Source organism: Perissodus microlepis, chromosome 6 (genome assembly GCF_051167445.1).
Source record: "Perissodus microlepis isolate ML-2025 ecotype Zambia chromosome 6, ASM5116744v1, whole genome shotgun sequence".
NCBI classification, from domain to species: Eukaryota; Metazoa; Chordata; class Actinopteri; order Cichliformes; family Cichlidae; genus Perissodus; species Perissodus microlepis.
Window position 1 is genome coordinate 36,573,655 of NC_140466.1, and position 26,259 is coordinate 36,599,913.

The following is a 26,259-nucleotide window of genomic DNA, read 5'->3' on the forward strand; positions in this document are numbered from 1 at the left end:
AACTGCTGAGTGTAATCCTAACAGCTCAGTAGTAGGACGGCTAAAAAGTATGCTAGGTATAGCTAATATACTGACAGAGTTTTAAATGACTAAAAAATGTGTTTTGGCAAGCTAGGCTAACCCTTAAAGCAAGTTTAAGTAGGGATGTTTTGTTACCCCCACTTCTGTGTGTAGTGTGGCTGGTAAAAGTGAGGGTAAACAATACCCTGATGCAAAAAGGAAACAAAACAGAAAGAATCACTGTGTCATTAAGTGCCCAGCAAAGTTAAAATTGATGCAGCAAAGCTGATGGGAAACTGGGGATTGCATAAACTAGAGACTAGACTCAGACAATATTTAAAGATCTTCTGCCAGCTCTGTCACAGCCCCGCAGCCATGTGCCTTGCTTTCTGCCTTGAATTCTTAGTTATTATAATCAAGAGTGAGTTACTGTGTTGTTATCTTGTTATTTCTCTGTAGGACATTTAGATTAAGATGCCACGTCAATACTTGCTATTTCACATATTGATGTGCAGTTTAAATATTGATGTGGTGGGAAAGACAGAAGGTTTGCTGTGTCTCACAAGCATGCACAAGGTTACAGGAGGCAGGCAGCAGCACCCTGACTGCCAAGTTTCAGGATGAAATCCCTGGGCCCAGTGTCATTACTGCTGCAGTGTGTTACTTTAGTGCAAAGTCTTTATAAAATCAAGTAGACTGTGGTAGAAGATGATTGTTTTCTAAAGCTCTAGAAATGTTTTGAATCCAAGAAGTCCAACAAATGCAGTGCCTCCAAAAAGCTGTTAAATGACTCTTCTAAAAGATTCAGTATTCAGCAAAGGAGTAAATAATGCAGTGGGTTTTTGAGTTCTTAATCACACAAAAGTTATATTCAAAACCTTTGTTATGAATCCTGATTCTGTTTAAACTGCTACCTCAGTTAGAGGACTGCACGGTTAAGATGCAACCACAACATCTAAAATCGCTCAGCAGTTCTCTTTTGCCACAAAGATTACATAAACCTTTTCACCAGGGGCAAACCAGAGCACAGGACTGGAAAATGAAACCAGCAGATACAGAACATTGCAGTTCAAACCAGCTCCTGAATACTGTGGTTAATAAAAAAAGTGGTAACTGGTGTGGCAGCTGGAGCCTGTTAACACGAGGGCTTCACTTGCAGGTGGAGCAATCACAAAGCCAGCCAGACTCGCCACCTGAGAGAGAAAGAGGAAGAGGAAAACAAAACCCATGCCTGACAGTCAATAGGACCAATAAGATCAGTGGGTTTGTGGGTGTTCCTTTGCTCCGTGCAGGTCTGAGAGCCACATCAGTGTTCTTCTTCAAAGCTGTGTTCGTACCTCTCATCAGTTAAGAACCTGCTTGATGACGGACTTATGATCTGCAAAGGGCACTGGGACCTCCTGATGAAATCCACAGCGTGTGTAGATTAGTTTATTAACAGGTGACGCATAACAGAAAAGACTAAGTCAGGTATGTGCTGACTCAGCAAGGACTCTATAAAAGTGAAACACAATGCCGGAGAGTTTTCCTTTAAATTTTCACCTGGTGCCTGTGAACTTTAACTCAGTTCAAGTTTATTTAGAAAGCACCAAATCAAAGGTCCCCTCAATGACCTTTGTACTGTAAGGTAAAGACTCTTAAGTAATAAGGATCACAGTGGGCTCATTATTAAGGCATTACAGCTGTCACTGCTTATTTTCTAACATTACACAGAGCAACACGCCAAGCACACGTATGTGTATCAAGACAGATACACATCAGTACAGCCACCTCTGCACTCATTAGATGTAACTAATACTTGTCTGAAATCTAAGATTAATCTTCACACAAATGATTTCTTCTGATCTTGAAAATGTTATTTTTACAGTTCAGTTCAGTGACTGTGAGCTAAACACACACACACACGCGCGCTCACTCTCCTTTGCTGAAGTGTGTGAGTGTCCTCTTGTGTTCATAACGATGTCCTGCAGTGTTGCAGACATATTTCAGCCAGAAATGATCACCTACACAGCTCTGGTTTCTTCCTCTGCCACCGATGAAAGACAGCATGGATGTGCTGTAGGTGTCATTATGTTTATTTAATATGAAGCCATCATTTAGCAATTGTTACGGATTCAAATATTGGGGATGGATACAAGAGGAAAAACCACAATAACAACACTGGTCCGGCCGGGTTGAGTCAAACGATGATTTTAATGATCACACGCGTGGGAGATGGACACCGTACGCAGACAGCATCAGATCTCTCTTTGACTATCCCTCAAAGAGGACAAGGCCTAGGCGTCCCCGACCTTGGCAAGCGTTACCTCTGAGCACTGCGCTTCTTAGCAGCCTCTAACTGCCGTCCTATAATAATTTATAACACTTTGAAACAACAGTCAGCACCCCAAAACAAGAGTATGACTGAGGCAGGTGCAACCTAGTGATCAATGGAGCCTCTAACTCACAACATGACCAACTCAGGCCCAACCATAACCAATGGAGCCTCTAACTCACAAAATGACCAATTCCCTACCAAACTACTTGAGCCTCTAACTCAATTTCTTAGCAGCCTCTAACTGCATTAATTTCTTAGCAGCCTCTAACTGCATTTAATTCTTAGCAGCCTCTAACTGCATTTAATTCTTAGCAGCCTCTAACTGCATTTAATTTCTTAGCAGCCTCTAACTGCTTCAACTCATGAGATTTTTTCATCAAAATCAAAACAGGCATTTACCAGTACTTTCAGTGAGTAGACTTTAATTTAATCATGTCCAATTTGGCACACTTTGGAAATAATTCAACAGGTAGTGCCTTACCTTTGTATAAGCCGGCTTATGCCCACTCACGTCAGACCACTGGCTTGTGCCTGTCCGTTCGACAACCTCGGACCGTCCAAACCTCCAAAATTCCACCCCAATACCACAGGACGAGCCCCCAAACTGTTACGGATTCAAATATTGGGGATGGATACAAGAGGAAAAACCACAATAACAACACTGGTCCGGCCGGGTTGAGTCAAACGATGATTTTAATGATCACACGCGTGGGAGATGGACACCGTACGCAGACAGCATCAGATCTCAAAATGGTGGAGCATTGATCAAACTCTTATAGCCTCTAGTGGCCCCCACCTAATCATAAAAGCCTAAACATTCACATTCTTTCTCTCACACAGTGCCTAAGCTACGACCTTGGCTCCCTGTTTATCTGCTCCTGCTGAGATGGGGCAGAAAACTCCAGTATGTTCTGTTCTCTTCTAATCAGACAAATAAGGCGATGACTTTCTGCAAACAGTATTTCTCATAACTCAGCAGTATAATGCATCATAAAACAATATCATTCATTCACAATAAACCAGCAGTCTAATGTAATGCAACTCAGCTTAACAAATGCAATAGTTATCACCTTCTAATTCAGGAGAATAATGCAAACTAAAACTACATAATAATTCACCATCTTTAATTAAGGGTCTAGCATGGCATAAAATAATATTATAATCTGACACTCCCCCTTTTGTGCTCTTTAGAATAAAGAGCTCACCTACACCCTGTAGTCCAATGCGGCCGGGTTCATTTCTTCTTACTCCTGAGGCCCTTTGTCCCCCTGTTGGGCGAACCATATGTGAGATGACCTCTATGTTTGCGCAGTCCAGGTGCAAGAAGAACTATTATTCCAACAGTAGCAGGTACAGATGACACTCCCCAGTTCTCCCACAGCTTTATTTTGGTGCTACCTTATACCCTTCAGACGTACTCAGACTAGAACCTCTGTCCAAGGAGCTTTTAGCCTTTATTTTATTGCTGCAGCCACCAGTGTCTTCCAGTTGGGTGATCCACTGCTCTTCTTTCTTCAGCCTCAGGGGTTAGACAACCCTTCAGTCGTTGCACAGATCAGGGGATTATTCTGCCCCGATGTCAAACAACAATCTGTGTATCCTCGGGTCCTGTGTATCCCGTGTATTCCCCAGAAAAAGGAACAGGAACGTGTCCCCCTTTTGCCCAAGAGCCTCTCGAACCTCGTTGGTCTGGTGTTCCTGGATCTCCGCCAACCCATTCATTGTTATTGCTGTGTTTATGGGATCCATCCTTTTGAGGTGACTTATCAGAGCCCAAAATGCCATGACACTTGGACCCAGTTGGTGTCTCGGCAGTCACTGTGTCTGTCTCTGCTGCGAAGGATCCTCGTATATCTGTGACCTCGTCCGGTGTCTGTTCCTTTCTCTGTAAGAGACAGAAAACCAAAACACCTCTCTGCCTAGCCCTAATAATCTACTGTTGTTATCTACTGACCTTCTGGTGATTCAGGATTGGTTTAGAATATTCAGAATGTCCCAGGGACTTATTCTAATCATATCCTATGTGTGTGTAAGCGTGTTTGCATTTAGCCCTCTGCACTCAAAGTCAATACCTGCAATATATCAGTCCGGACCATCACGCCGGACGAAGCTTATGACCTTCAAAAGACCAAGTGCCAACTCCTTATAAGCACATTTGCAAGGTGTGTAAGAAATTATTAAAACCACTCATGTGTTTCCTTCCGCCTACTGTCCCACGGTTTCCTCTCCAGTGTGGTACTCAGCTTCTCGTGAACACAGGCATTTTATCTTCTAAACGCTATTCAATTCATTTCAATGATTAATGCTTAAACATGGAAAAATGATTTATGCTTTTCACTGGTTCTCTAAAAAAGTCCGGAGACCTCTTGGGTCACTATTAGCTTAAGCTGTACCATACCTAAGTTATTAAAACACAAATGAAGTCATAAAAATGTTCATATAACCCTTGTTTGATGTTAAAACCCAACTTCCCCCCCTTTTTTGACACATTCCAATGTGTCAAATCAACGGAGCTAGAAAATTAAAAGAAAAGGTTAGTGACCTCATCTCTCAGAAAGTATCAGACTTTCTCCTATCCAGTGTCGTAGCTCCAGTAGGCTCCGCCCGGAGCCAAGAAAAGCATGATATTTGTGTTGTGTAAGCGCGTGCGGCCTTCTATGCTCAAAGTCACTCCAGTCCATAGATCAGCCAGACATCGCGCTGACTGTAGCTTTTAACCCTTATTAACTTGAGCACAACTCTATAATGAGCAACAAACTGCAATATGTATAAAAATGATCATGGTTACACCTGCAATGAAAGATCATACGATTATCCTGACACCTGTAAATAGAAGATTAACCTGAGGTTATGACAATCACCGGAACACAAATGTTAATATAATGTCAAAAGCTTCAATAAATCATTAATGCAATGCTTGTTATATGATTCTGATGCAATAATAATGCTGATGCTAAAATAACAGTAAAACACCCCCTTTTATCCCGTTTACAAACTTCACAAATAAACGTTTATCCATGCCTCTTTTAATTTTATTTCCCCCTGTTTTTCCCTTACTGACCACAGCAGGGGAACCTATGTTTTGATTCAGCCATGAATCCAGCTCACCTGATTCATCACTGAGCCCCATCGCCACTGGCGTCTGACAGGGTGGTGCTGCATATTCTTCCTTTAATGTCTCTATTTTCAATCTGTTAATTAGAGTGCTTAAACATGAAGTAGACTACGTCCACAACAAGTCAATACAGCTGTAAATGTGGCTAATTATCAATCTATAACCAATCAATAACAAAAAATAGCTTTTATTTTATGCATGTTTTTAGTCAACCACTCACCCAGAGGATTTCCAATCCCAGGAAATTCCTTCTCCTCATTTAATAAGTCTGTCCTCCTTCCATGCCCTGGTAACTGGTCCATCCAGAGCCATATCATCTCGAAATATACACACAACAAGCCAAACCACACCTTGGTCACACCAACCTTTTTCCGCCCTGAAGATGTCCAATGCCATCTTAGTCTGGATCAGGGTTCTAATAGATTTGCAATTTTCATTAGTTTTGACTATGATTTAGTTTCGACTTCAGATTTTCAATTTTATATCAGTTGTAATTAGTTTTTACCAATTGTTTGCTAGTTTAGTTTAGTTTTTATTTTTTTTTGAAAATCCTTAGTTTCAGTTTAGTTTTGATTAGTTTCAGTTATAGTTTTAGTTGTGTTTGCAATAATTAAGTGTAACAAAATCCCAGTTTCATCATATCAGTCATGCTCTTCTGCTTATCCTTGGGTATTGAGACCATTAACTCTTGCAGCACCGGGTGTTCGCAATTTTGGTTCAAGTGAATTGATAAACTTTTTGAAGGCAATTGACTCACACAGTTATGTAGATGTCCCAGTCCTGTTGTCTCGGGATGCATCACTCTGCCTTGCAAGGGGTTAGCTTCTGTTTTCTGGGGATGAGGGTTGAGTGGGGGAGCTCTCTGAGGAGGGGGAGTGTGCTCCCCCTTACCTTTTCAAGGTAAGCCAGGTCAGCCTTCTTGTGTGAGCTTCTCAAGTGCATTTTAAGGTCTGTGGGATTTTTTTCCCCTTAGACGTGTCCCTCATAATTTGTCTCTTTCCACTACAAGACACTTGCTTTATCCAAAACACAGTCATATTCAAAGTAATCCCAAATTGGACTCTGGCGCTTTCTCCCGACTTTTCCTGACATGATTCTGCACGTGGACGGAGCAGCAACACAGACGACTCGACTAACGTACTGCCACCTGCTGGCATAATGAGACGGCAAGAAAAAATCTGGAAACTAAACTTCATTTTCACCCATGACTATTGTAGGACACGCACACCTCAATGAAAACTAAACACATTTTGCTATAACTTCAGTTAATTTTAGTTAGTTTTGTGAACACTCATTACAGTTTTAGTTAGTTTTCCTTTTTTGTTCTTATTTTTATTTCTGTTAATGAAAATGTTTTTTTTCTTTTCACTTCTAGTTTTCGATATTTCGTTTACATGTACTCTATTTGAACAGGGATTTATCAGTGTCAAATGGGATTTTTTTAGTGTGTGTCTGTAAATGCAAATCAATTTATTTATTTATTTATTTTTCTGAAAGGCAAATGTTAAACGGGCTCTAACAAATCCACTTTATTGCGTGCTCATAGATTTTCTTTTGTCCGGGTCGCTCACCCAATGTGGTTGATTTAAATTTGTGAATTATGTCACGCTTATTAGTGGCTCATGATTTCTTAAGGCCTATGTCTAAACTTGACTACAGAGGCAGAGCATAATTCCATCCTTTCAGGGTGAAGGACTTCACTTTCTTTGTGTCAAGGCAGCTCATAATTATCTTAATAGCTTTACCTAATCAAGTTATGGCTTACCATCACTTGTGTTATAAGTATAAGGTGTCCTAAATTCATTCAAATTTTATTTCCAATTCACTTGCAGCAGTTTAGACCGAATTATTAACGATAATAACCTTGGTCTGGACTGTCAAAGGTGACTTTAACGCTGACTGTTCCGACAATTCATTTTATAACATTTCCTTGTCAGATTAGCCAATCTCTGCACTCTTGAATAAACATAATCGACATGGTCAATATTTTCCTGCGTGTTATTTCACCATCTTATCGATTCCAGCTCTCCATCCGCATGTGGTTTGGCACATTATATTTATCTAAAACTCCACTCTGTCTCTAAATGTTTTGAAGAATTTTTCAAGCCGGGGGTCAAATTTTGAGAATTTGACCATAAGTGAAAGTTATGGTGTTATCACCCCCTTTTGGGGCTTACCTTTCCCAGTTTTGATGATATTCCTCCCTATTCTTTGCAAGTACCCCCTTTTGGTGGCGAGAAACTGTTGGTGTGGTCAAGTGGGTGCTGTAAAAACAAAAGCTCAGGACAGAACAGTCACCAGTCATGTACTCACATACAAAATTAGCATATATTTGATTTCATATTGAACCTCTGAGTGTAATGGTACATTTTAATTTAAATTTCTCAAAGCTAAACACAAAAATTTTCTTTATTTTGCTCTTGTTCCTGTGCAGCACCACCTCTCAGCACATGCCCCTGTCGGTTATATCTCTACTTTTCTGAATTATTGACTATTTCAATGAAAGGACCTAAAAGATGGGGACCAGTGTTTATCCTTACATATCTCCATTTTGAATGTGACAAGTCTATCATTCCCCTTTTATTCATAGACATCGATAGAGGGGTTTTTTTGGGCTTTTTTCTTTTCTTTTTTCCTCTATAAAAGTTAATTGACTCTTTACAGTGGCCTGCTATGGTTAATAATAACATGTTCAGTCATGAGTGAAATCAAACCTTTTCTTCACTTTAGCATTTAACATTCCCAACAATATAATGTGATACATTAATCAAAACACAGCTACTAAAACACAATTTTCTTAATGCAAACATCAGTAACTCAAAATTAGCCACCAAAGGGTTCAGTCTGCAGTTCACACTCATGTGAAGCTACAGCCTCCCCCTTTAGTCTCTGTCATCCTTCTGTTCTTGCAAAAACAAATCAAAGCAAGACAAAACATCCACCCTTTTTTTATAGGCTGGGTGAATTGTTTGTGGACATTTACTAATCCTAAAGTCGGCACCATTTTTGTCTCAGTATCAAGTCAATTAGAACTTTTAGTCGTCAGTCCATCACAGTCCAGCCACATGCATACATCCACACACATTCATACCAGAAGTTGCTGATAATGGAGTCTCACGCGCGACCTATTCGAGCATCCATCACCAGCAAGATGACGTCATCATTTTAAAGGAAAACAGTTCCTTGTTTTTTGACTGGATTGACTCGCTGCAATCCTTTTAGGCTCAGGACTTCTCATGTGATCAGTGTCCCATATAAGTGAATTTCTCCCAAGCCCATTATAATCATGGAGAAAAATACTTTGCGACTGTTTTCAGTAAGAATATTTTATAGCGCTTTAAAGTTCAATCTCTCAGGCCTGGATTAAAGAGCTGATTTGTTAAATCAGGAACTCACAAAATACCAAAATATCACCACCGGTGGATCACACCTCTCAGATGTTCTTATTTCAGTGCACTGTAACAAAAGCAAAAACAAACGTAACCAATAAAGTACCAAATACTGGGGCCCATTGCAAACATGTCCAAGCATAAAACCATCTTTCTCTCTCTTAGAGAAAGAAAACAATCCAAACCTCACTGATGAAATCAACCTAGTGTTAAGCAAAACCCAAAAATCAACTAAAATAAAATTCACCAGAAAGTTTTTCTCCCTCCTGGGACAATATTGTGTAGGGATACAGGGACCGTAACTCCTTTTTGCCCTGACAAAAGCATGTTGGATTTACTTGATTTAACAGTGGACACTGGTTGCACACAAATGTTTTGCTTTGGCAGAAACTTAAACAACTGAGTTAAATCAACACAACCTATTCGTATTCAGTAAACCTGTGCATTTTGTGTTCATAAAACACGATTGAAACATGTTCAGATGGAGTAAGTTGAGCTCCTGGAATATTTTTGATCCTTCAATTCTGTCAGTTTATTTCAACACCATTCAATAACTTTTATTCAAATTCTACTTGGTCACTTAAATACTACATGTTGTCTTCATATTGCATACGGTTCAACAAAGTCTAGATCCTGGTTACCATAAAATTAAATGGGTCTACAACAACTACCATCCTCCTATCTTTCTCCTGGTTGCAGCAGGGCCGGGAAATAACCCTGAAGTGATAGGTTACCAGGCAGGGTACACCCCGGACAGCTGACCAGTCTATCAGATAGAAACAAACAGCCATTCACACTCACATTCATGGATAATTTAGAATCATCAATTAACCTAGCTCTAATAGCTGCATGACTTTTCACTGTGGCAGGAAACCAGAATACCCAGAGAGAAACCACTGCAAACTAGCCAGACTGTGGACCTGCACCCAAGACCTTCTTACTGTGGAGCAACAGCACCAACCAGCATGCCAACAATGTAGGAAATACAGGAAAGCTATGATTTCCGGTATTTGATGCAGAATTATTTTGTTCTTGCCCTTGACAGGTTAATTCACAATAAATAGCAATAGCATGCATGTGGTGTGTGTGTCGCTGTCTGCCTCTTATAACTCCAGTGATTTTCCTGTAGTTTGAAATCTTATGCGGTGTTGTGGATTCCGTGAGTTCAGCAGCTAACCACTCTTATTAGATCGTATCGTGTCATCTCAATGAGAACAAATTGAGTTGTTGGATTTTATTTATTTATTTTTTTTCAGTGTGTTCCTCCTTCAATTAAATCTCACTCACAAAAAATGTGGCGCTCCGATATAAATCTCACTCCGTTAATTCATCATTTTCACTCTGTACCACTGCTCCTTATCAGGCTGTGTGAAGCACAGTAAACAATTCAGTCGAGGCCTTGAGCCATAAACAGACATCACGCACAGACATTGTTTTCATAACCAAACTGCTTTAGACCCTGTCCCCCAAATCTACACAAAAGCCCTCTGGGTGACATGAAATGCATTTAACCAATGAACAATCAATGGCTTCTTGTTGTTGTAACAGATTCTGTATTTGGATGTTTGTGTGCAGCATTTTGCGTGTCAGCATAAGCATTTGTTAGTAAAGCATTCTTCATTGCAGCAGCGTGTGTGTGTGCGTATCACTCTTCATTGCACAAGCGTGTGCATGTGTGTGTGTGTGTGTGTGGATCACTTCTCAGTGAACTGAATCAGCATCTCGATTTGTGTGCGTGTGTGTGTCATTTCTCACTCAATTGACTCAGCGCGTGTGTGTGTGTGTGTCAGTGAATCAACGAGTGCATATGTGTTCATATGTGTGTTTCTCTTCATTCTGAGTCAGTGCATGTAGATGTGTGTGTTTGTGTGTGTTTGTGTTCATCACTTTCCTGTTCTGGTGTTCTGGGTAAACCACAGCCTGAAGCGTGCCCTGGGGTCCTGCCCTCCTCCATTTCAGTCTGTTTGCATCCATTGGTGCTGCTGCTCAAAGTTCTGTCCATACTGGTTCTGGCCCCAATTGAGGCAGTCCTTTTCTCCAGTGTCCTGCATCTTCTCCTTGTCCAGCTCCTCCTTAACTTGACCCTTTTGCTTCTGTAGCTCCTTCAGGGCTTGCTCCTGCTGTAGGAGCTTCTTGTCAGGTTTGACGACCTCCTGCTCCAGCAAGCTCCAGCCTGGTTTCAAGTCCTGTGTCTGGGACTCCAAGCCTGACTGATGGGTTCGATTATCAGCCAGCTCCTCCTGAGCCATGCTCAGTTTCTGCTCTGATGCCTTGAGCTCTTACTGAGGGCAGAAACCTCAGAGTCTTTTCCGTACACGTCAGATTGAAGTTTATTGATGTTTTCCTTGCTTTGCTCCACGGCCTTCTGCAGCTCTGCTGTTCGGCTCTTCTCAGAGGTCAGCTCCTGGCCGAGCCCCAACACCTGTGCCTTCAGCTTATTTTATTCTGGTGCTTTTGTCCATTCTGAGGTGCCTCCTGACCTCAGTTACTCCTCCTGTCTCTGGCACGCCCTTTTTGCTGCCCGATCATCCGTGTTGGTCAGTCACTGTCCTGCACAGTTTTAATGCAGAGTTGTTAAGGTCAGCACTCTTTTGCTCGGCCTCACTTTTCCTCTGGGCTTAATGGGCGTCTCGTCAGAGCTCTGTTAGCTGAAGCTGTCTGGAAATCTCCCCCGTGTAGTGAAACGGGCCTTGGATTTAACGCTCTCCGTCTCCGCTGCATGAGATCGTTTTCCTGCAGCTCTGTTGATATTTTCAGGTTGTTGTTGTGGGTCCAGCTGCTGTAGCATTTGGTCAGGGTCACATCAAAGATGGTAGAGGAGAGAGCAAAGATGGTAGAGGGGAGAGCAGGAGTCCAGGTCAGCCTCGGCAAAGCAGCCTGTAATCAAGCATAAAGAGAAAAAACAAAAACAAAACAAAAACAAAACAAAAACAGACGAACAGGAAAATGATGTTGTGTTGGCTGTGTTATTCAGAGAGGGGAGAAACAACGGGGCCAGGCCCTGTGTCAGCCTTCTCTCCCCCTTTTTTTGTTTTTTCTCAAAGTTATGTATGTATGTATGTTGGCTGTTATACTTTGTTGTGTTTGAAAATAAAAGTTGGTCTGATAAACTTATTTTCAGAATAACTAAATCTGAGACTTTGTGTCACTGTAAGATTATAACAGTGATGGCAATATAATTGTTTGTTGTTCAGCAGTACAGTGTCCACCATATAATCAACTCATAACCCACCAAGCTGACAGGACAACACAGGTACATGTTAAAATTGTTAAGATCATGTTTAAAAGCCCAAAAAAGAATTTTCTTTCATTCAGTAATCACTTGTATTAATCAATCAGCAGAAAACATGTCAGAATTTGAATCTTCTAACCACTAAATTTGTCGTGTCATCACTGGTTGGTCAGACCAGTGTCTCTTTTTTTGAAGTTAAGTTGTTGTCCTGCAACCCAGAGAGTTTATTTGTTAGTAGTGGATAAACTTTATCATTTAATAACAGGTGTATGTTAAGTTTCGCTGCTTTAACCTTGCTGGAAAATCTTCACGTGTTCATGAATGTAAGCTGTTTCTTCATTGCGTGTGTGTGCGTTTGTAGGTGGGTTATTTTAACTTTTTTTCTCAAACAAGGCATTTCTCTAACACGTGCCTTTCTCATACATTTCTCTGGTTGTGTGTGTGTTTTTATTTTGTTTCCCAAATTTTGATTCCCCACCTTAAATAACAGCATTCCATGTCTACAGCCAGGAGTTAGAGCTTGCTTGTGAGATTCAGGGACACATGGTGCCAATAACAATTCAGTCAAAAACTTGCCTGCAAATTTCCAGTGATGGTAACCGATAACTGGAGGAGAAGATGTCCTTTAAGCTTATTTTCCGGGTGGGGACAAAGTGAGGTCAAGCTGTAAACTTTTGAGCCAAAGCTTGGCCTGTCTGTCGTCCCAATTCTGTTTATGCTTTTGCCGCTGTACTCACACTGAAAAAAATGCAATAGGGTGGTTGTTGAATTTGCATAGAATTACTTCATATATCCAGCATGACTAATTTAAATTTCACATCTAAACATATTTTTGTCTTTTAATTTTCACATATTCTTTAAGAATATTCATTCTTTTAGAACAAATCATGTTGAAAAGAAACAAGTTAGTCATGTTTTATCCTCAAGCTCCGCCCCCTGGAAAGGAAAAATCGGCTGCACTGTCCGCCATTTTTGTCTCTCGCTTTGGAAAATCTACTACCATCTGGAGTTTTACACTTGGAGGTAAATAAGATTTTAAAGCTAACACACCAGTGAGAAAGAGTGTAGACCCTTTATATATGTGGACTTTTACTGGGGTGTTGTTATTTTACAGGTATGTGGGCTGTTTATCGAAAACCATGAAAGGCTAATGTTAGGCTCCAGTTAGCTAATGGTAACCGAAATTATGCGATAAGCAAATTAGTAATTAACATATATAATGTGAGTTAATATTGTTTGTATATTCTTTCAGTCTAAATTAACAGACTATTACAAACTTGCATCGGTGTCTGTAGTAAGTGGTGGTACCTGCAGTGTCTTAACCATTAAACAAGCTAATGTAGGGCCGGGATATGACTAGTTTGTTGAAACATGTCTGCTGCCAATGTGACTGCTCACACACGGTAACATTACCAGCACATAGCCACAGCCGCTATAAACATGCTGAAAGGTCAATCTAGCTTCTGTAGTCAGCAGCTGGAAGACTCAACACAGACCCAAGATAACGATTATCTAAATGTTGTGTGTCCTGTTTGTAAGCCCAGAAAAAGAAATTAAATAAAACTAGAAAAATCTGCATTTCCTGCGAAAATGCAGTGTGGATGCTTTAAAGCTGAAGCTGTCTGCAAAAACTAGCTGAAAAAGCTGAAAAGTTGCAGAAATTGTAAAAACTTTGCAGAAGCAAAGGAACTTTGCTAAAATGGAATAACTTAGCAGAACTGCAATATCTTAGAGGAAACATAATACTTGGCAGAAATGCAATAGCATAGCAGAACTTAGCAGAAATATTGTAACTTACCAGAAACATGATAACTTCTCAAAAATACAAGAATTTAGGAGAAATAGTATAAGATAACAGAAAGAATATATTTAGCCAAAAATACTTAAGCATTACAGAAACACTATGATTTAGAAAAATAGTACAACAGAGCAGAAATACTGTGATTTACCAGAGACACTGTGATGAACTATGAATATTGTAATTTTAAATTAATACTATGTTTTAGCACAAATACTATAATTTGACAGAAATACTATCATTTGGCAGAAATACTATGTTTCAGCACAAATACTCTGGTTTAGCACAAATATTATAACATAGCAGAAATACAATTATATAGCAGAAATGCTATATTTAGAGAGAAAAATATAATACAGTAGAAATAGTATGATTTAGCAGAAATACTACAATATAGCATAATAACAATGATTTAGAACAAATACTATGATTGAGCAGAATAGTAATAACTTAAGTGAAAATACTGGAAAAGTAAGATGACAAGCTGAAAAAAAAACGGAACATAGTTAAGTTCCCTCAAAACTAATTGTTGTTCACCTGTGAAAAAAAAATAAAGAAATAAAAATAAATTTAAAAAACAAGAAGGAACAGCCAACAGATACACACAAAATCAAAAATGTATACACAAATGCACAGAGAGAGAGACACATTGAGGGTCTATGCCAGTCAAGCAGTCTGAATATATTATACTTTTTTCCAACAATGAGATGCTGCCCTAAAGAGGGTCTCTCTCTCTCTCTCTCTCTCTCTCTCTCTCTCTCTCTCATGCACACACACACACACACACACACACACAAGATCCAATTCAGTCAACCAGTCGAAATATATTGAATTTAAATCTTACAATGAGATCATCCCATAAAAAGGCTTTCTCTCTCTCTCTCTCTCTCTCTCTCTCTCTCTCTCTCTCTCTCTCTCTCTCTGTCACACACACACACACACACACACACACACACACACACAGGGAAAGAGAAGTAAGTTTCTAGCTCAGTCAAGCAGCCTGGGAGCTGCTGAATTTGAATCCACCAATCAGAGAGCCTGTGCACTTTTTCCCGCCAAAACAGGTGCACGCAGCACAGAGAGACACAGGATTTTTGCAGTCTATTTCTCATAATGACGACTCCCCTCAAACAAATGACCATAATTTCCTAACCGTAGGGGCTAGAACGGTCATTCTTACACCGTTTTGTTCAGAAGAGATGGGGGAATCTTAAAGTGTTGACAATTTATCATTAAAATATGAATTATTAAAGATATTTGACTTCTAATGCACCATAACTGAGTAGAGCAAAGCAAAAACTGCCTTGACTTGCCCTCAAACAACGCTTTCTAACTCTAAATCTATTTGGAGTATCAATATCATTCTTTCACCATAAGAGACAGCAGGCTTTGGTGAACAATCATGGAAATTTTCAGGTCTCTGTGGAAATCCATTAAAAAGATATGACGAGAGAAAAAAGTGGTTCATTTCCAGAGTTTGAAATCTGAAGAAATCTGAGCGAAGGACGAATTTCCTACCCTCAAACAAGTCCAACTCATCTCAGAACGGTAATAGGTGAGAAAATAATTCTTGAATTGTGAGCGTCAGGAGTGTCTGAAGATATACTGGGACAAGCCTTATGTCTTAACTTTGCTTCGTTAAGGAGATATGACGATTCGAATATGCCTCTCATTACAGAAATCAAGCGGTGATTTTGAACAAGCTCTCCATTGACTTTCTATGGAGAGTTTTGCGACTTTGTGTTGGTCTGAGGAGATTTGCCAAAATTCTATAAATCCCACAACAATGATAGTGACATTTTCGGAAAGCCAGCAAAAATACCTACGTTTTGATGTATAATTTGTGGAAGTTGAGTGAAAATTGAGCAAGTAGCAAGAAGTTGTTCGGACATGAAGAGAAGACTGCAAAACCTTCAGTGGCACACTGGAATCCAAGTGCATAGCAACCATAACAACGCATGTATTTTGTGAAAAATCACAATTTTGCAACTGAAAACTTTAAGAGGCATAAAAGTAAAACGGTAAAAGATTTGAAAAAGCTGATTTATACCTGAATAGCCCAATAATTTGAGAACATTTTAAAGTTTGAATGGTTGTTCTACGTGAAAATATGAGGAAGTAGTTAAGTTTCAAAAACAAGCAAATTTTAGCAGAATTACAGAAGTTTCCCATTCATTTCAATGGGACAAATTAAGCTTAATATTTTAAAAAGTATAATAGTGAAAAATACCAAAAGACATAGCACACATTAGCAGAAATAGCAGAATAGTTTAAAATTTGAACGGTGAAAATCGGCTGAAAATCGTGGAAGTAGTTAAGTGCCAAAAAGTGTACGGAAGTCCTAAGAGGAACTCAATAGTGTGGATGCTTAAAGCATCCACACAATAAATAAAAATTGTTGATGATAAAAAAAAAAAAGTTTAAACTTCAAAGCTCATGCATACATGCACATCCAGTGCTCAGTGTCTAATTGTGTGTTTGTGTTTTTACCTTTTCGCAGTAGCGTAGTGAAACATTTGGGCGGTGGATAAATAATGGAAAATAAAATTCAGACTACAGATGGCTTCAGGTGAGTACACGTGGTGCACAAGGACCAAAGCTCACCTTCTCAACCTGGACAAAATGAATTATTTTACACTGATACTGTAAACTTTGTGTTTGTGTGTCAGGTTTCCATACATCGGAAACAGCTGCTGCATCTGTAGTTCTGTCCATCCTGAGGAGAGTCCACACTCTACATCAGATCCTTGGCTCACCTATAATGACGCACAGGTGCTGCACACAACTGGATCTGCAGCTTGTGAGGAACAGCAGCACTCAGCCTACATCCTGTTTTACGAGATTAACGTAAGAAGACACAGCATCTCATCCTGAAGTGAGAGAATGGCACGCCAGCTGCAGCCTAATCCAATCTCTCTTCTTTTTTCAGTGCCCAGACACCCTTCAGTTTCATCATGTCATCCCTAACAATAGCTGTAGAGTTGGATGGAGGATGAAGACAGCAGAGAGCAAAAGAAACAGGTAAGAGCAGACAGGTAGTCAGAGTTAACAAAAACTTTTAAAGCCAGTGTAGCTTCTGTTTTGAACACATTTATTGATGACAATTTTACATAAATAAGCAGTGTGTTATACTGTTATCAGATGTGGAGTCTCACTAACCACTTTAATAGTGACTTGTGTCCCAAATACTGTTTATTTGTCTTAGTTACAGATAGTGAAATAAAAATGGGAAATGGTTGTTTCATAATTGTATACTCAGCTTGGTCAAGACAATAATTCGAGAACGAGGGGCAGGATTTTGAATTGATGCCATTGGTGCATCTACTAAAGTTCTGGGGTCAGTTTGAATATCAGTGACCTTGACCTCAAGTTCAAAGGTCAAGTTTTCTGAAAATGTTGTGAATGCTACAACTCTGTGACGAGACGTAAGTCTCCTAGGTCTTTAAATTTGTATATAGGTGCATCTACTAGGAAGCTGAAGGGTTGCACTGCGGGCCATCTGTAGAGGTGTAGAGTCAACAACCTGTCTCTGAACGTGGACAAAACAAAAGAGATTGTTGACTTCAGGAGAGCACAGTGGGATCACTGCCCACTTAAGATCAATGGATCCTCTGTGGAGGTCGTCAAGAAGAGGACCAGATTTCTTGGTGTCCACCTGGCGGAGAACCTCTCCTGCTCCCTCAACACCAGCTCCATAACCAAGAAGGCCCAGCAGCGTCTCTACTTCATGCAGAAGCTGAGGAAAGCCCATCTCCCACCATCCATTCTCACCACCTTTTACAGTGGGACTAACGAGAGCATCCTAAGTAGCTGCATCACTGTCTGGTATGGTAACTGCAGCGCATTGGATCGCAGTACCCTACAACGGATTGTGAGAGCAGCTGAGAAGATCATTGGAGCCCCTCTCCCCTCCTTATAACACCCGCTTGCTGGAGGACCCCACACAGCCTTCAAACACACTCTTCACCCTGCTGCCTTCTGGAAAGAGGTCCCAGAACATCCGGGCCCTCGCTACCAAACTACGGAAAAGTTTCTTCCCACAAGCCGTCAGACCCCTGAACACTCAGTGACTGCACTGGCACACGCACACCTTCACACACGTCACTACCAAGCACTTATCTGCAGTATCTCACACACACACACATACATACAGACACCAAGTTACTTTTGCACAATACTCAGCATTTTGCACATTTCCATTGTCTTGTGTCTGTATCGTCCTGTTCTGTCTAGTTTTGCACTGTTTTGTCTTGTTTATTTTTGCAGTTTATGCACACTGCACTTTATGTAGTCCTGGGTTTGTCCGTATATGTCATATATAGCACCAGGGTCTCGGAGGAACGCTGTCTCATTTCACTCTGTACAGTACCTCTGCACGTGGTTAAAATGACAATAAAAGCCACTTGACTTGACCTGTTTTTGTAGCAGTTGCTTGGAGACGAGTACCACACAGTTCAAATGAGCATACATTCCAAAATATGCAAATTAGCCCCATACATCATAATGATGATGTTTGCTGTTCAGGGTATGAACATTCTATGCTGAAAGTTTATAAATATACAACCTTTGACTGCTTGTTTTCAGTTGAACTTTTGCAAAGCTGAGGAGATTTTCGCTGCGATCGCATCAAGTCCAAAGATGTTTAAACTTCTTTTTCACAGAAAGGTAAGTTTGAAGAGACTCGCAGCACATTTCTCTGAATATTTTCTTATGGTAAACAAGCATTTTTGAAACTTTTAAGGAAGCTTCTTGGATGATTTCTGTAAAAACTGAATTTTGAATCCAAATGAAGGATTTTGTATTTTCATACCATATACTTTGTTTTATGCCATTACTGATGTTGGTTTTCTTGTTTCTAAACAGAAATCACACAAACAAAACGTGGCAGAGAAGGAAATTCCTTCTACGTCTCATCAGAGGTAAAGAAATGCGCCACTCTTTAATGCTGCTGGAGATATTTATAGCAGTGCTTTAGTTGGAGCTCTTTTATTTCCCTTTTATTGGTGTTTTGTATTTACATCTTTTTTACTACTTCTAGTCTTGTCTATAATTTATATTGATTCAGAGATTAGCGTTTGAAAATGTAGAGTGTAAATGTACAAAATACATGATTTTGTTCCATTACAGTTATTCATTTTTATTTGCAATCTCCAGCATGTACTTCTTGTTAAAAATTTCCACTTTGAAAAATAACATTTACACTTTTGTCCTCATCAGCATCCCGGATGCTTCTGTTGCTGAAAATGTTCAAAAGAAGAAGAGAAAATGGAGACACCTCTGCTGTTCCTCGGTTTGCTTTTACACAAAACATATGAAATGCACATTCTCTTTAAATTGCACTTGTTAATTTAAAGTGACTTTACTTTTTTAATAAACGTATGTTTGTTCGTCCTCTGCAGCAAACTGACAGTGATGCAGAGGCAGAGAGCAACACTGTGAAGACACAAAAAAAGTGTCGCTGGTTTCTTTTTAAATTCTGGAAGGTATGTTTTATGGAAAGAGTCACTGTCATCAAGCATTTACTCATCACAGTTAAATGAGAAGAATTAAGAGCAATTTAGCACACAGCTATGTCCTCAAATTAAGTTCAAAGATGTTTAAACGTTTTTTTTTCACAGAAAGGTAAGTTCGAAGAGACTTGCAGGATGTTTCTCTAAATATTTTTTATGGTGAATAAGCATTTTTGAAGCTTCATGGATGATTTCTGTAAAAACTGAATTTTGATCAGAACCAAGTGAAGGATTTTGTATCTCATAGGACAAACTTTAAAACTCAATTTAAAGCATGAATAAATTGTTTTTATTTTATTTAAAGATATTCCTATATATCTGCTTCATGAGCTGACAGCTCACTAAAGTGATAAATAATATGAAATAATACCAAATTTTCTAACTGGACACTTTTCATGGAGAGACCCACTTGGTATGTTTGTTTTATGCCATTACTGATGTTGGTTTTCTTGTTTCTAAACAGAAATTACACAAACAAAACGTGGCAGAGAAGGAAATTCCTTCTACGTCTCATCAGAGGTAAAGAAATGCGCCACTCTTTAATGCTGCTGGAGATATTTATAGCAGTGCTTTAGTTGGAGCTCTTTTATTTCCCTTTTATTGGAATTTTTCTTCCACCTTGTGTATTTGCATCTTTTTTACTACTTCTAGTCTTGTCTATTATTTATATGGATGCAGAGATTAGCGTTTGAAAATGTAGAGTGCAAATGTATAAAATACATGATTTTGTTCATGTTGGTATTCCATTACAGTTATTCATTTTTATTAGCAATCTGTATTAGCAAAATGTACTCCTTCTTATAAATTTCCACAACATTTACACTTTTGTCCTCATCAGCATCCCGGATGCTTCTGTTGCTGCCACACCAGCTAACCCTGAAAATGGTCAAAAGAAGAGAAAATGGAGACACTTCTTCTGCTGTTCCTCGGTTTGCTTTTACACAAAACATATGAAATGCACATTCTCTTTAAATTGTACTTGTTAATTTTAAGTGACTTTACTTTTTTAATAACATTATGTTTGTTCGTCCTCTGCAGCAAACTGACAGCGATGCAGAGGCAGAGAGCAACACTGTGAAGACACAAAAAAGGTCTCGCTGGTCTCTTTTTAAATCTGGGAAGGTATGTTTTATGGAAAGAGTCACTGTCATCAAGCATTTAAATGAGAGCAATTAAGAGCAATGAGGCACACAGCTATGTCCTATATATATATCAGGTAAGAAGCACCACGGAAAAGATCCCAGCAGACCTGAGTTGGGACACTTGGATTATGGAGCTTCTGGACCAAGAGAGTGGATGGGAGCATGTGTTTAACAGGTAAGAGAAAGACGTCCTCCAAAATGTTTCAACTTCAAAGCTCATGCATACATGCACATACACTGCTCAGCATCCTGACATCTTTCCTAATTTTGTGTTCGTGTTTTTACCTTTTTGGAGCAGTGTAGCATGCGGTGGAAAAATAATAGAAAGTCAAACTGAGACTACAGACTGCTTCGGGTGAGTACACGTGGTGCACAAAGACCAAAGCTCACTTTGTCAAAGTGGAGAAAATGAATTCTTTTACACTGATACTGTAAACGTTGTGCGTGTGTGTCAGGTTTCCAAACATCGGAAACACCTGCTACATGAACTCCTGCCTGCAGAGCCTCCTCAACATTGAGGAGTTCATAAGAGACATCGGGCGTCAGGAGGTTTTGTGGAGCACAGATCCAGAAGCTCAGCTCTTAAGGTGCGCTACGTCAACCTTCTACTTTCTTCAAAAACCTGAAGAACAAAGAGATCTAACAGCAGAAATGTCTGTTTACCCTTTCCTTTCTACAGAAGGCTCATTGATGTCAGGGACTGTCATGAGTCAACAGATTATGGCCTTAAAGATCACCACCTAAGAGCTTTTAAGAAGGCATTCAGCAATCAAGCTCCTGAATACACCGGCAGTGCACAGAAAGTGCGTCAGCTATTTGGACATTTCGTTTTTTGCTTTACCTTCTGATTTTGATGTACTGTTTTAAATCTCTCTGCTTTTCTTTCAGGACGCTCATGAATTCCTAACATTGTTCCTCAATGAGGTCAAAAGGCTCGCACCTCACCTGGAGAGGAACGCAGCTCTGCTGGGCCAAAGTTATACCTGCCCAGTAGAAGACCATCACATTTTTAAAATGGAAAACATGAGGACATGCAAGAGGTAAGCCTGTCTTTCAGAAACGCAGAGCTGGTTGCAATATTTTCATATACCTCTTTTCCACCTACCTGATCTTTACTTTAACTACGTTACTCCTGAAATGTGTAGCTGCGGTCACCAATCATCACAGCAAGAGGAATTCACCAGCTTGTCTCTTGACCTGGTTCCAGAGGGGTCTGTTATAAACATGTTAGAGACATACTTGAAGGTAAGATCACAAATTCCAATAGAGTTGTAGTGTCAGCGATCTTAACACACCTTTTTTGTTAGTGTTTGTGTGTATGTGTGTGTGCATATGTTGAGATTTCTTTCTACCATAAAGCCTGTTTTCTCTGTGCTGTTGTTCAGGAACAAGAAATAGAATTTCGCTGTGATTGTGGAGGGACGGCCTCAGAACTGAAGTCGTCTTTTGATACACTGCCAAGGTGAGTAAGGTCACATCAGAATTGATCGACTGACCAGGTTTCCAAACTGTGGCGCATCAAATATCAGAGTTTTTCGAGACAATACTTGAGCAGTCGTTTTCTCCCATCTTCTGTTTGTGTTTGACACTCATTCTTCTTATTTTCTACCTTGTTTGTGTTTTTTTTCTTTTCTGCCAGAGTTCTGATCTTGCATCTGAAGAGGTTTGGCTTTACACAAACCTACAAGATTCAGAAGGTGGATGACCCCGTCAGGCTGCAGAGGGACTTGGTGGTGCCATCCAATCAGGTAAAAACAGACTGCAGAACGTCTCAGGCTACGTCCACACTAGCCCGGATAGATTTGAAAACTCCGTGTCCACACTAGCGTTTTCAGTCATTTTCAAATAGTTGTGCGTCTGCATTGAAACGGCCGAAAACGCTTACGTTCCAGTCCTGCGCATGCGCAAAAGTGAGTGAGAATTACAGAATTTGAAGAAAAGCTATCCGGAGCATGTACAAACTGATATTAATCTTTTTTAGGGCTGTCAAAGTTGAGAGCAATCAAAACAACTGCTGTATAATGCACTCGGCTATCTTTGTTTAATTGCTCACATGACTGCATCACATGACTAAAATGCGTCATCGTTTTAGAAAGTCTGCGTTTTCGAGTGTCCACACTGCGACGGGACAGCTCCGTTTTCAAATGTATGCGTTTTCGAGAGCGTTTTCAAGATGCTGTGTTTTTCCTTGAGGAAAACGCCGTCTCAGTGTGGACGGGAGGTCAAAGCGGAGAGAAAACGATGTGTTTTCAAACGAAAACGCATTCGTGTGGACGTAGCCTCAGCAAATCAGCTTAATTATGGCACTGATGTGAGACTTTATGAAACTAACACTCTTTGGATTTGTTCCTTCTCAGGGTGGTGGCTGTTACAGTCTTGTCAGCATCATCAGTCATTATGGAGGCACAGAGTCAGGTAAAACAGCAGACTTGTTACAAACAGAAAATGAAAACTTGCTACTTTTCAGTGAAGGACTCACACACAAAAGCTTTTGATGTTCTAAGAAGCACTAAGTCAAAATCACTGTTTGCTTGAATCAGTTGACTTCCAGAAGTTGGATTCATTTGTCTTAATGTGATTTCAGGACACTACATCTGTAGTTCTGTCCATCCTGAGGAGAGTCAGCACTCTACATCAGATCGCTGGCTCACCTATAATGACGCACAGGTGCTGCACACAACTGGATCTGCAGCTTGTGAGGAACAGCAGCACTCGGCCTACATCCTGTTTTACAAGAGAAACGTAAGAAGACACAGCATCTCATCCTGAAGTGAGAGAATTTTTAAATGTCCTGTTACCTTGTTAACCAGTTTTGTCTTCATTCTCAGTTCTGAAACAGGAAATGGAAGGAAGGAAGGAAGTTAAGGTCATCATCATGCTGAGAAGGAAAAGCAGTCGTCCCAGCCCACCATCGCACACTGGAGGACAAGTACTGGTAAGTATTGCCCTCAGGAGGAAGGGTCCTCCCAGAGAGCCTGGTTCCTCCCAAGATTTCTTCCTCCAGGAGGGAGTTTTTTCTTGCCACCGTCGCCCCACATTCACTGGTCTCATCAGCAGGGACATTTTTAACATCCTAAGACCTGAACTCTTTCATGGCATGCATTTTTAATTTCTCTGTGCCATTTGGGTTGATTGGGACCTGATCGATGTAAAAACAAAGACATCAGATTCGGACTATCTTTTTTTTGTTTCTCAAAACAATGAGATCCACATATGAGGACGTTCATTTTAAATTTCGATTGAACAGTGGCAGTGTAATGTCCTCCCTCATAAGTGGATATCAGGTTTTTGAAGAGCAAAATTTTGTATTTTGGTCTAGACAACCCAAAATGTTATGTCCACATATGTGGACACCAGGTCCTAGGAGGTTAAAACAAAATCTACTAGTAGTGCACCACTACTAGAGATCGTCCTTTTCTGGACCAGTGTTTGGCTTGCTCTCTGGGAACAACAAATTAGTGCTGTCAGCGTTAACGTCATTTTAACTAATGACGTTAACGCTGACATCACTAATTTGTTGTTATTATTATTAATATTATTATTAATTTATTTGTAAAATAAATTAAATTAAAAAATAAAGAAATTATTTAATTCTTTATTTTTTTTGTTTTATTAAAATCAAAATAACAACAAAAACAAAAATAACTAATAAAAAAATATTAAAAGTATTCAGCAGTGTTTTGTGAAATTTGTAATGAGCCTTAGTTAAGTTGATGTCACAGAAGTTTCTGAATCATTTAGATTGTTCAACAAACTGATTCACTCAGGTAAAGATGGTAAGCTGGAGCAATGGTACCCTTGGAGTTCAGTTTAAGTTTTCAGACAAATATTCCCTCGATCAGTTGCAGCTTCTGCTTTTAAATAAATGATTTAGCTGCAAATGTTTAGCTGCAGGTAGCAAAGTCCAAAAGTGACAACATTTCCACTGCAGTCTCTCCAGAAATGGCTTATAAAATTTTGACCAAATTAGACATTTATCCTTGGATCAATTAAAGGGTGAAAATCTTTAATTGTACCTTTTATAACATTTTAACAAGTTACTGTCTCCTGCTGCATGTTTCCTGTTTTGGCTGAACTTCATCAGCTCAAAAAACTCACCGTGCTGTGGTGTACTAAATGACCTCATGTACAGGACACACTGAAGGCAGGTTTGCAACGTTTAATCAACAAAGTCAAGATCAGTTAACAACAGCTGAACTAAAGACTTTCTTTTTCTCATCGATAAAATGAGGTCCATGCCAATGCGCTCAAATGGGACCTCCATTAATGGTGAGGGGCATAAAGGCGCTTTTTGAATGACCAGCTGGTTCACCAGCTGACACCACTGGACGCACACCATCGGCGCACATCCAAACATGCAAAAAATGCAAGATGGTGGTGCGCACAGATACAGCGGCTCTATGCTCTCGACACACTGAACATGGTCTGTCCCTACTCGTTACAACATGTGGAAATGTCAGTGCTATGTCAGGGCGCACTATTTGACTCTCAGCTCTCATCATTTGATCAAAGGGCCAGTTGCATAATGCCATTATCTTCTGTGTAGCGAATTGCTGGAACGGGCAACCCAAACGCCACGTGTCCCTGTTGGTGGTGTGTGCAGGCCTACATACTGTCCTATTGAGCTACTAAACCCCGACCAATCAGTTTTCAGATTTAAGGGGTATGATGGCCGTCAGCTAACCGCAGCTGTTACTCTTTGCATTTTCCCCCGATATTTCTTTTCCACCAGTACTATGGGGTATTTGTGAATATCCATGACTGACCCGGCCAGTTGGTCTTTGGACAGGGTCACGGCAGTTTCAAGGTTAAAAAAAAAATCCCTTTCACTGACAGACTGAAGGAAAGCTCCTCAAAAATGGAGGGTCTTCAAGCTCCTCAGTGGCAGGAAAAGGTTTCCCGGACCCAGTGTTGTATATTTGTTTCCCAAAAGATTGAAATAGTGGAGAGAAATCAGGTTCTGAAACCATCCAGAAGACAAAGTCTCCAACTGGTTTGTGGAAGTCCAGTTTCTCCAAATTAATCAGCGGGTGAAATGTCTCTTCATGGATGGTTTTGATTCTGTTGTTGTTCACGAACTAAGCCCTCAAAGCAGCATATGAAAGAAAGTCATCTTTCATTGTTGTCTCCAGCGTGTTAAAAGAGAGATCGAGCTCAGTGATGAGTTTTGAAGCGGCTGCAGGGACTTCTCGAAGGTTTTGGCTCAAACGGTCGCAGGATGTTGTTCACAGTGGTGACACTGTTGACTGGTGATTGACAAGCACTGAGATACTAACATGACAAACCCAAGAAACATCATGACTTATTCTCCTGAGTGCCTGCAAAACACAAAATCAAACTCAAAGCTTTTCTCTCAGGTGCTGGTGTGGCACAATCTAATGATAAGAAAGGTCATGCTAACAGCTTTTGGAGCACAGCTGCACAAAATAACAGCTTTTGGAGCACAAAATGCATTACAGGCAAACCCAGTACCCAAACATGTTAACAAGGATAAAGAAAAAATCTGAAACAAAAGCAGGTAGTGTGGTGATTTATGTTGTGAGGATGCTTTCACTCCCATCAAAGTCACCCAGTGTTGAGAACCCAAATGAGCCCAGAAACCTCAAGTGGCTGCAACCAACAGCGAACGTCAAGAAGTGGATACTTGCATGTTGAGCCAGAAACATGCAGAAAACCCAAAAGAGGCAAGACGGCACATCTTGGTCCCACTCAGGCAGTACGAACACCTGGAAAGAGGAGCCCACAGTTCAGACCCA

The 26,259-nt window shown here is 40.1% G+C and overlaps 1 protein-coding gene across 1 annotated transcript; it reads left to right on the forward strand.

Moving 5' to 3' along the window:
- The first annotated feature begins 12,997 nt into the window (after positions 1-12,997).
- LOC146386120 (ubiquitin carboxyl-terminal hydrolase 46-like) lies at positions 12,998-24,129 on the forward strand. The gene is made up of 22 exons (XM_084932161.1): positions 12,998-13,076; positions 16,352-16,420; positions 16,521-16,698; positions 16,781-16,872; positions 18,436-18,516; positions 18,715-18,770; positions 19,069-19,141; positions 19,251-19,334; positions 19,825-19,880; positions 20,200-20,290; positions 20,400-20,483; positions 20,578-20,678; positions 20,802-20,858; positions 20,959-21,090; positions 21,183-21,306; positions 21,392-21,543; positions 21,649-21,748; positions 21,889-21,965; positions 22,143-22,251; positions 22,861-22,918; positions 23,088-23,245; positions 23,332-24,129. Exons 4-22 carry the CDS (start codon positions 16,837-16,839, stop codon positions 23,335-23,337), a joined length of 1,635 nt encoding a protein of 544 aa, XP_084788287.1. The 5' UTR covers positions 12,998-13,076; positions 16,352-16,420; positions 16,521-16,698; positions 16,781-16,836; the 3' UTR covers positions 23,338-24,129.
- The last annotated feature ends 2,130 nt before the right edge of the window (positions 24,130-26,259 follow it).